General features: G+C 36.8%; 1 protein-coding gene across 1 annotated transcript in view; it reads left to right on the top strand.

The window, feature by feature from the left end:
* FAM81B (family with sequence similarity 81, member B) overlaps positions 1-12,182 on the top strand; it is a 65,657-nt gene that overhangs the window by 35,929 nt on the left and 17,546 nt on the right. The window contains exon 6 of the mRNA XM_012644772.1: positions 10,931-11,060. Coding sequence (XP_012500226.1) covers positions 10,931-11,060 — 130 coding nt within the window. The remainder of the gene's footprint in view (positions 1-10,930; positions 11,061-12,182) is intronic.

The raw sequence follows: 12,182 nt of genomic DNA on the forward strand, positions 1-12,182 counted from the left end.
ATGTTTATGACATCTTCAAGGGCCTACCTGTGAGAATGGCATTTTGGTTACGGTATTTTGGAGTATGCATTTAGAGAAAGAAGGAGAAGCAGCCAGAGAAGTAGTCCAGAGTTGGAAGATGATGGTCTTGTGGGCCAAAGTAAACAGTTTGAACTTTATGTAGAAGGAGAAGGTTATAAATAACCATGGGAGAATTTTAAGTAAGGGGGGTGACATATCATATTTTGTGACCTTCTAGTAGTGACTGAATTGGTGGGGTACAGAAAGATGGCATGGTGATCTGAGGAAGGCTATTAAAGCAATTCAGGTGAGAAGTGCCAAGGGCCTAAACCAAGGCACTAGCCATGGACGTCCAGAGTGGGGGACAGACAACACAGACATTGGGAAAATAGAATCTGTAGGATTAGTACATGATAAATGTGGAAGATGAGTTAAGAAGGGGGAGCTAAGGATAAGTACTAAAGTTTCTGGCTTAAGGACTGATTAAGTACTCACGTTATTCAACATAGAAGGAAATATGAAACAAGGAATCGTTTTGACAAGGAAGTGGAAGGAGAAATAGGGAGTAATAACATGTTTGGTTTTCACTGTGTTATGTTTGAGAAGCCATCAGGATATTAACCAGAACGAGCATGGAGTTCAAAGGGGAAGAGGGGAGGGGTGTCAAGGATGCCGTGGTTTCTGGTTGGCCCACAACATAAGTGACTTAGTGGCTCTGGGAAAGAGTTTGTAGTTCTGGAGTATGGCTTCATTCCTCTTAAAAGTAAATACACTGTCTTGGAAATTATACTCATGGTTGGAAAACGGTCATCAAAGAAAAAATAACTATCTTCCAGCCCAGAGAATAAATAAATAAGTATAATTATTTATTCATATTATATATAATCATATAAATATTTATAACTATGTGTTATATAATACATGCTTAATACAAAATAATTTTCATAATATTTGTGCAAGTTATGAAGCAAGATAATAAATGCCAGCAAACCCATAGCCTTACTTAGATAGGCCATGTTTTTGCAAAGATAAACACCAAACATCTGTTTTGAATGAAATTTGACTTGGTTCAATTTGGTAGTGTGCTAATGACACTCTTATCAACTATTTCTTTCTGCGAACCACTTACAAATCTATTATTTTGTTCCTGTAAATCGTGTTTTACTTATAAGACAAAATAACAAATGGATTTAAAAGAAACAGGTCAATGGAATTACATCAGGAAAATGTGCAATTCTTACTCTGCTCTGATTTCTTACTTACCTTCCCTTTTGATCATAAGCAGTGATTTTAGGACAAGGCCTTATTTTTCCTTGAAATGTCTCCCTTTTATGGAAAATTTCTGAAATCTATTTGGTAATCTGAGGCAGAATCTGGCAAAAAACCAGGAGACTTAAATTCATCCTTCCTCTCCTGTTTCTTTTCTGTGTTTTTGCCAAGCAAATGACTAATGGACCAGCTAAGGCAGATTGATTATTGTCTTTCCTCATAGAGTGACCTCAATTCCAATTAGCATTTTGGCATAAGTGAAATTAAATTGAGTATGTTAGCATAATTGCTAGCAAACATTTCACTGTTTCATAAATTAGGTTCAATATTTAATAACTACAGTGTGCTTTGAGTTTTATACCTTATTTCCCATCCCAATACAGTGGCAGTTTAAGAGTAAGTGCTTCCAATGAGATGAGGTTCTCAAAGTTGCCCAGCCTGCTTTTGACACCCGATCCTCTATTTGGTAGATTAGTCTCAAGAGCAGAAAAAGGAAGAGGCAAGCCTGCAAAGGGCACCTACAGGGATAGATTTCACAAATCTGCTGCAGCAGCCAGAGGCCAACTCTAGCCACATTAGGCTCTTTGGGACTTCAAGGCAAACCTACATATGGGGGCAGGAGGTGGGGGAGATAAATTGTGTTGATATGTGATTAAAGGCAAATTCACGTCCTCTGAAGACACATGATAGTATAATATTGTCAACTTTTGAAAAGTTAAGAGGAGATACTTCTGGTTACAGAGGGCAGAATATTTTATTTCACTCCTCTCACTTGAAACATCTCAATGCCAGTGAAAAATAAAAGAAGGAAAACAAAAACGCCATCTTTAACGCAACACAGAAGTTGCCACAGCTGCTTATCACAAATAGAGCACACGTACCAAATATTGTGATGTTTGGACTGATACAGTCCTTCTTGGATTTTACACATAATGATTCCTTCTGAATCAAGAGTCATAATCCTGAGAGGCATAGACAAAATAATTTGAATGGAGCAACATGGCCTGGGGGCTTGGGTGGGTCAAGGGAGAGGCAGGAAATGTCCCTTTAGAGATTCAGGTCAACAACACTGCACAGCTGGGAGATGCAGCCCAAGGTGCAACTGTGTTCTTTATCATTTCTGTCATCTAGGACCTCCCTCCTTGCCAGTTCATACCTGAGAGAAACTGGCTGAAGTGCAACAGGCTGAGGAAGTAGAGAGATTTTATACTGCAAGCCTTAATAGAGGATGGAACCTACCCCACCAAACACACTCATTGATCTGCAGGTAGCCAGAAACATTCAAAGATGTAATAGTGATCATTAGAATCTAATTATGCATATAAATCACCTCCGCTACCATTCCTAGATGGATACATACCTAGATGATAGGCAGGTAGGTGATGATAGATACATAGATAGATAGATAGATAGATAGAGAAAAACATAAGTAAAAAACTGATGAATATACTTTATGAAAGGAACTACCCAGAAAAGTACAGGAAGAGTTGAAATCAAAAGGTCTCCTGGTTTCAAAGAAATTAAGAGCAAAAGAAAGAGAGAAGAAAAAATTGCTGTATGAACAGTCATGTATAATTTGGTCCCTTCCAAAAGCCCCACTAAAAATCTACAGTAAAAAGATTTTTTCTTTAAAACATAAACCCACAAGGACCAGGAGTGTCAGCATAGAAGTCTTGGAACCTAGAAAGCAGATAGACACGTGGAAACTGCCCTGGCAGACTTAATAAAGCCAATTTCTTTTTTCTTTTTTTTTTTTTTTTGAGACAGAGTTTCAGTGTGTTGCCCGGGCTAGAGTGCCGTGGCGTCATCCTAGCTCACATCAACCTCAAACTCTGGGCTCAAGTAATCCTCCTGCCTCAGCCTCCCAAGTAGCTGGGACTACAGGCATGCGCCACCATGCCTGGCTAATATTTTCTATATATTTTTAGTTGTCCAATTAATTTCTTTCTATTTTTGGTAGAGACAGGTCTCGCTCTTGCTCAGGCTGGTTTCAAACTCCTGAGCTCAAACAATCCACCTGCCTCGGCCTCCCAGAGAGCTAGAATTACAGGCGTGAGCCACCGCGCCCGGCAATAAAGCCAATTTCTAAGCTGTAGGATAAACTGAGTATGACCTGATTTTATACCATAGAATTCTCAAAAGATTTCAAGCATTTGCCTCTAGGGCAAGGAACAGAGAGAGGCAGAGTCACAGGGCCAGGAACCAATGTACTTTGTTATTAGCTTTTTAGTTATTATTGACTTTCAAACTATAGGCATGTTTTACTTGATAAGAAAAAAATAAATTTTCAAAATAAGGCCAGGTGTGGTGGCTCACACCTGTGATCCTAGCAATCTGGGAGGCCAAGGCCGAAAGATTGCTTGTGCTCAGGAGTTCGAAACCAGCCTAAGCAAGAGTGAGACCCCGTCTCTACTAAAAACAGAAAAATTAGCTGGGCATTGTGGCATGCCTCTGTAGTCCCAGCTACTCAGGAGCTAAGACAGGAAGATCACTTGAGCCCAGGAGTTTGAGGTTGCAGTGAGCAATATATGATGACACCACTGCCATCTACCCTGGGAGACAGAGCAAGACTCTGTCTGAAAATAAAAAAGAAGAAGAAGAAGAAAAAGAACACATAAAAGAGTTTCCCCCAAAAAGAGATTATCAGTTAACAAAAGGAGATAAACTAGAATTGCTCAGAGATAAGGTGATAAAAATTGAAATATGAAAAAGATTTAATTTATTTTAGAAGCCCCCAAAATAGAATAACTACAACTAAAAATAATGAGTTATAAAAAGTATAAAGCATGAGCAAACCACACCAAATGAAAATTCTTTTCAATATAAAAATGGTCATAGACAAATTATATATATCACAAGTAAAACGCATCTAATATAGACCTAGCAGAAGCCCCTAAGAAACAGAACAAATTCTTCAGAAAAAAACAAATATTCATGGATATAAGAGAAGAAAGCCCTCTTGAAATAGAGATTTGAATCTATAGATCAAAAGGTAAACTGTGACCTCGAAAAAATTGACATAAGAATAATATATCCTGGATGAAGTTACCGAACATCCAGGAAAAAGACTCACTGAGCTTCTAGGTAGACAGGGCAAATCGTGTAAAAGAAGGAAAAAATGACTTCCTCATTTTGATCAGTTCCAGAGAAGAATGGAGCAATGTTTATCATGTTCTTAAGGAAAGAAAAAATTTATCTTTTTTTTTTTTTAGGCCCCATCTCTGCCAATTTTGTTAAGCGTTCTTATCATAAAAGGGTGTTGAATTTTGTCAAATGCTTTTTCTGTGTCTATTGAGAGAATCATATGGTTTTTGTTTTTGCTTCTGTTTATATGGTGAATTACGTTTATAGATTTGCGTATGTTGAACCATCCCTGCATCTCTGGGATGAAGCCCACTTGGTCATGATGGATTAGAAAAATTTATCTTAACCAAGTTATGTTTCAAGTGTAAGAGAACAGACAGGCATTCTCGAGCACTCAAGCACTTAAGAATTCTACCACTCCTGAGCCCTTCTTTTGGAATCTGGATGACAAAATCTGGCCAATGGAGGAATAAAGCAAAATAAGGATCTCAGAAAAGAAATCATGATTTAAAAGGACAATCAGTGAACATAGAATTTAAAGATGGATTGAAGATCAAGTAACTATAGGAATTCTAGGTACAAAACACAGTGCAAACGTCACAGAATTTAACATTTTAAAAATAGCAAAATATTAACAAAAAATGTTGAAAGAGCAAGTACATAAACTTATTTCCTCATTTTTTGGCATAGGATCAACAGATAATATCTAAAGTTGAGGTGATAGTTGTAAAAAGTATAATGATTCCAATCTTCGATAGCTTTTAGAACTTTTTTTTAAGAAACAAATCTCTCATAATGAAATACATATGTAACTAAAATTTAGCAATTTCTCTATTTTCACCACAGTTATCTTTCCTTAGCTTAAAGTAAAATTAAATGTAATATTTGAAACTAAAATTGGTGTACTATAATCCCAATATTCTAAAATTATATTTCTTCCTATCTCTATATGTGTATATAATGTATAAATATACACACATTTTATACATATGTGTATAATTGTGAAAAGAATGGTAACTAAATATTAACAATGTTATTTCTGAGAGGTGGGATTTGAAATGGTATTAACTCTCCTCTTTGATTTTTTTTTATTTTTTGTATTATGTGAAATTTTGTATAATGGGCATTGTACTATTTTGACAGCAACAATAAAATCATTCTAAAGAGGGAGGAGGTGAAAAAACTTCCTTTTGTATTAATAATATATAGAGAGTGCAGCTGTGAAAAACCACGAACAATCCTTGACTTCGACATGTGGGGTTAGGCTGGGGAATGGTGGTTGGGGGAGGTAAGAATGAGGAGGGGTCAACTCTCAAGACGAGTGGATAAATAACAGCTGCTATTCTCATGTGGGTGCTCCCTTGGTGCTGGCTACTGGCTAAAAGCTTTGCATTCATCGCCATCTTACATCTCTAAATAACCTTATGAAGTAACACTGTTCAGGACAGCCATTTACGGTTTGAAGGCTGGGCACACGGCGCTCCAGCAGACACTATTCACATCGTCACTCATGAGTCTGGCACACCTGGAGTTGTGTGGTGGACAAATTGTGCAGCTGTATCCAGTGACCTTGGCGTTATTTTTTTCAGATAAGGAAAACTGAAACTAAGAAGCTTGTCCCAGATCACAAACCAGGAAATAGCAGAAGCAGGATGCAAAGTCTGGTCTATCTGACACCAGAGAACAAATTCTTAACCAACAGCCTCCCATGCACAGACCAGCTGTCCCCAAGGGCAGCAAACAAGAGGGGGACAGAGGAGATGGCAGAATGGTGGTAGCCGCAATAGTCCTGAGGAGCTTTCGGGTTTCTTAATACAGACTCACACGAGGACATTCTAACTAACCAATAGAGGGGTTGTTCTGACAAGGACAGTTTGTGTATACAAAGGTGGAAAATGGCTTTGACCACAACGTTGGTGCTCCCATTCTTGATCAGATTAACTCCTCTGTTTTTCTCCCACCAGCCTCCACACCCCACCACAATCACCTAGTATTCCCTCAAGGGAATGCTCAGGCAAAATTACCATCTTCACTCACCTTTGGCTCAACTCTTTGGCACCAAAATCTTAAGGAAAAAAATTATTTCCGGGTCCTAAAAAATGTTGACAGTCATAAGGCAAACAATATTTATAGCACTTAGCATGACAATATGAAAATGTAGTTCCTAATAAATATTATTTGATGACAGTCAAAACTGATTTTATAAAATGACAAATATCAGAGTAATCTCTCATAACTCAGATGTACAAAAGATACAGTGTTTCAGTGCTCTCCATCCTGTCTTTCAAGCATGTATGAGAATGTACTGAAACCAATCATTAATACGGGATGTATAACCAGCTCTCTACCAAGAAAGGCCATTGATGATGGGCGGAGAGGGGTTTCTGTGTGTTTTCTCCACTGACATACTGGGAAATTGGTTAATTAGCTCACCTCACCGGAATTCCTCCCCTAGATTATCAAATGCAACCTTATGGCCCAAAACTTCATTCATATGTTAGTGCAAATTAATTTCTTCCCAATGTAAGATAACACCTGACTGAGACCACTCAAGGAACAGGAGAGTATTTGTTGTTTGTTATCTTTTTGTTTTGCTTATTTTAATTGTTAATTTTTATTTATTATGGGTACATAATTGTTGTATATGTTTATAGGGCACATGTGATGTTTTGATACAGGCATACAATGTGTATTAATCAAATCAGGTAATTGGGGTACCCATCACCTTAAGCATTTATCATTTCTTTGTGTTAGGAACATTCCAGCTATACTCTTTTAGTTATTTTAAAGTATACTATAACTTATTGTTGATTATAATCACTTTGTTGTGCTATCAAACATTGTGCATTGTATCTAACTATATTTTTAAACCCATTCACCGTCCCCACTTTATCCCCTCATCCCCATGCTATCCTTTCTAGGCTCTGGTAACCATCATTCTACTGTCTCCATGAGATCAATTGTTTTAATACTTAGCTCCCATATATGAGAGAGAGCATGTGAGATTTGTTTTTCTGTGCTTGGCTTATTTCACTAAATACAATGTTCTCCCATTCCCTCCATGTTATAACAAATGACAAGATTTCATTCTTTTTATGGCTGAATAATATTCCACTGTATATATGTACCATAATTTCTTTATCCATTCATCTGTTGATGGACACAGGTTAACTCCAAATCTTAGCTATTTTGAATAGTGCTGCAATAAACATGGGAGTGCAGATATCTTTCAACATACTGAATTCCCCTCCTTTGGATATATACCTAGCAATGGGACTGCTGGGTCATATGGTAGTTCTACTTTTACTTTTTTTAAGAACCTCCATACTGTTCTCCACAGTGGTTGCACTAATTTACATTCCCACCAGCAGTGTACAAGGGTTCCCCTTTCTCCATATTCTCACCAGCATTTGTTATTGCCTGTCTTATTTGATAAAAGCCATTCTAACTGGGGTGAGATGATAATTTCTTGTAGCTTTGATTTGCATTTCTCCAATGATTAATGATGATGAGCATTTTTTTGTATACCTCTTGGCGATTTGTATATTGTCTTTTGAGAAATGTCTATTCAGATCTTTTGCCCGTGTTTTAATCAGATTATTTTGTTTTTTCCTGTTGAGTAGTTGGAGCTCCTTATATATTCTTGCTAATAATCACTTGTCAAATGGGTGGCTCCCAAATATTTTCTTCCATTCTGTGGGTTGTCTTGTCCCTTTGTTGATTGTTTTCTTTGTTGTGCAGAAGCTTTTTAGCTTGATGCGATCCCATTTGTCCAATTTTGCTTTGGTTGCCTATGCTTTGGGGCTATTACTCAAGAAATCATTGCCCAGACCAATGCCCTGAAGCATTTACGCAATGTTTTCTTTTAGTAGTTTCATAGTTTCAGGTCTTAAAGTCTTTAATCCACTTTGATTTGATTTTTGTATTTGGTGAGAGATAAGGGTCTAGTTTCACTCTTCTGCATATGGATATCCAGTTTTCCCAGCACCATTTATTGAAGAGACTGTCAATTCACTCATGTATGTTCTTGGCACCTTTGTTAAAGATAAGGGCACTATAGACGTGTGATTTCTGGGTTCTCTATTCTGTTCCGTTGGTCTATGTGTCTGTTTTTATGTGAGTACCATGCTGCTTTTGGTTACTACAGCTCTGTAGTATGATTTGAAGTTAGGTAATTTGATTCCTCCAGTTTTGTTCTTTTTGCTAAGGACGGCTTTGCCTCTTCTGAGTCTTTTGTGGTTCCGTATAAATTTTAGGATATTTTTTTTCTGTGAAGAATGTCATTGGTATTTTGATGGGAATTGCATTGAATCTGTAGATTGCTTTCAGTAGTATGGACATTTTAACAATATTGATTCTTCCAATCCATGAGCATGAAATATCTTTCCATTTTTTGGTGTCCTCTTCAATTTCTTTCATCAGTGTGTTATAGTTTTCATTACAGAGACCTTTTCCTTCTTTGATTAAGATTATTCTTAGGCATTTAATTTTATTTGTAGCTATTGTAAATGGGATTACTTTCTTGATTTCTTTTTGAGATTGTTTGCTGTTGGCATATGGAAATGCTACTGATTTTTGTATTGATTTTGTATCCTGCAACTTTACTGAATTCGTTTATCAGTTCTAATAGTTTTTTTGTGGAATCTTTAGGTTTCTCTAGATATAAGATTATATCGTCTGCAAACAAGGATAATTTGACTTCTTCCTTTCCGATTTGAATGCCCTTTATTTCTTTCCCTTATCTGATTGCTCTCGCTAAAACTTCCAGTATTGTGTTGAGTAATGGTGGTGAAAGTGGGCATCCTTGTCTTGTTTTAGATCTTAGAGGAAAGACTTTCAGTTTTTCCCCATTCAGTATGACACTACCCGTGTGGGTCTGTCATATATGGCTTTTATCGTGTTGAGGTAAGCTCCTTCTATACCCAGTTTTTTGAGAGCTTTTTTTTTCATGAAGTATATTGAATTTTATTGAATGCTTTCAGCATCAATTGAAATGATATTGTTTTTGTCCTTCATTCTGTGGATATGATGTATCGCATTGATTGATTTGTGTATGTTGAATCATCCTTGCATCTCGGGGCAAATCCCACTTGATTGTGATGAATAATCTTTTTAATGTGTTATTGAATTTGGTTTGCTAATATTTTGCTGAGGATTTTTGCATCTATGTTCTTTAGAGATATTGGCCTATAGTTTTCTTTTTTGTTGTGTCTTTGGTTTTGGTATCAGGATGATATGGGCCTCACACAATGAATTTGGGAGTATTCCCTTCTCCTTGATATTTTGGACTAGTTTAAGTAGGATTGGTATTAATTTTTCTTTAAATGCTTGATAGAATTCAAGTGAAGCCATTGGGTACTGAGCTTTTCTTTGATGGGAGACTTTCTATTACTCCTTCTATCTCATTACTTATTATTGGTTTATTCAGGTTTTTGGTTTTTTCTAGTTCAATCTGGGTAGGTTGTATATATCTAGCAATTTATCCATTTCTTCTAGGTTTGCCAATTTATTGGTATATAGCTGTTCACAATAGTCTCTAATAATCCTTTGAATTTCTGTAGTATCAATCGTAATGTCTCCTTTTTCATCTCTGATTTTATCTATTTGTGTCTTCTCTCTTTTTCCTTTGTCTGGCTAAAGGTTTGTCAATTTTATCTTTTAAAAAAAAACCAACTTTTTTTCATTGATCTTTTGGGGGTTTTTTTGTTTCAATTTAACTTATTTCTGTTCTGATATTTATTATTTCTTTTCTTCTATTGATTTTGGGTTTTGTTGTCTCTTCTTTTTCTAGTTCTTTAAGATGCATCATTAGGTTGTTTATTTGAAGATTTTCTACTTCTTTGATGTAGGCACTTATTGCTATAAATTTTCCTCTTAGTATGGCCTTTGCTGTATTCCACAGGTTTTGATATGTTGTGTTTCATTTTCATTTGTTTAGAGAAATTTTTAAATTTCCTTCTTAATCTCTTCATAGACCCATTGGTCATTCAGGAGTATGTTGTTTAATTTTTATGTCTTTGTATAGTTTCCAGTAGGAACAGGACTTTTGATTGGGGCTAAGAGGGTGAGCAATTGAAGAAGATGGATTGGAAGATTTGGATTAGTTGGGACACCTTTACTAGCCAAAGGTGCATTGGCAGTCTGGCGGCCAATAAAAGAGGTTAAAGGGAGGAAAGTAGATTCATAACATGATGTAAAAGAAGAAAAATTCTTAATTTTGTCTAACCATACGCAGCAGAGTATATTCCTAAAACATCAAAATCTGCTGTAACTCCTATAACTGAGTTAATGTAAAGTTGAAAATGTAACATTTCCCTCAATATACCCCAATGTCCCCAACTAAACTATTTCAACTTGGTAGTCTGGTTTGGGCCAATGCATCTAATTTGGTTTCTCTCCTAGCAGGAAGAGAAGAGAAAAATGAGGAAGAAGAACCCTGTATATGTTCCTACCTCCACCAACTCATTATTCAAATAACTTTAGGACGTTGGCCATCAAATGAATACACAGCTCCTACCATTGTATTAAAAATGTTATGAACCTATTTATCTCACACCAGTTTCCATCTTGCCACTAGATGTGATTCAAGCATTATGAAACTTTCTGGAGATATTCAGTTCATCAGGCACGAGTACCGGCAACTTGAGAAAGCAATTCAAGAGCTTGCCCCTGCCATAGAAACTGTTTCTAAGAACTTGGATATGAAGGTAACTAAAAATAGATGGGATTCATATTATTAATATGTGTGGCTGTCAGAAGTAAGATCATTATAGCTTATCAAAATGCCCAGTCAGGTAGTAATTTTTTAAAAGAACTTTTTCTTCCACAGAGTTTAAATATGACAGCTCACATATACACCGTGAGTACAGTCAGTTCAATCAACAAATATTTAATGAATGCCTCCTATATTTCAATGCAGCCACCCATGGCAAGCACATACTGCTTGATTCCACCATTGCCATTATTTTTTCACTCTCTGGGTTCCCCTCAAAGACTATGGAACCAAGGATTATAAGCAAAAGAATTTCCCATGGAAGCTATTGTTACTAAAAGTCCAACATAAATGTGAGTTGATCATGTTACATCCTGGCTTAAAACCTACAATAGGTTATATCTCTTACAAAATAACACATAAATCCTATGGCCTGGATATTAAAGGTCATCTCTACCCTGGCCCCTGCTTATTACCTGTGCTTCTTGACTCACCCTTTATGCCCAGTGATACTGAGCTACCTACATGGGTTCCCACTCACACCAAGATATCTCACATCTTCCCCGTTTGTTCTCTTTTCTGCCTGAAGTGTCTCTCTCCCCTGTCTCATCTTCCCAGTCATTAGTTTAATTAAACTGGAGCCCAGTGCAAAGTTTTCTGTGCCCCACTTTGTCACATACCCTATGCAAAACAAGCACATCTCCTCTGAAGTCATTTGGACAAAATGAAGTGGACATCCTCTGGAAATTGGGATATGAAAGTTAGGTGTTTGATTATTTATTGGTGGGAGCCAGTCAATCAAGGGCACATGTTACTGGAAACATAGTTTCCCCAGTCCCCTCTGAATCCTCTTGTCCACCCTCCTACTTACCCATCTAATTAGTCCTAATAATTTTTTGGTTGATTCTCTTAGTTTTTCAAGGTACTCAATCATATCCACAACAGCAACATATCATAGAAATTCATCTCTGGTTTTCTAATTTAAAATCTCATCACTTTTTTTTTATTTCAGCATATTATGGGGGTACAGATGTTTATGTTACGTATGTTGCCCTTGCCCCCCGCCCCCAAGTCCGAGTTTCAAATATGTCCATCCTTCAGGTTGGTGTGCATTGCA

This window comes from Propithecus coquereli, unplaced genomic scaffold (assembly GCF_000956105.1).
Source record: "Propithecus coquereli isolate 6110/MARCELLA unplaced genomic scaffold, Pcoq_1.0 Scaffold22, whole genome shotgun sequence".
NCBI lineage: Eukaryota > Metazoa > Chordata > Mammalia > Primates > Indriidae > Propithecus > Propithecus coquereli.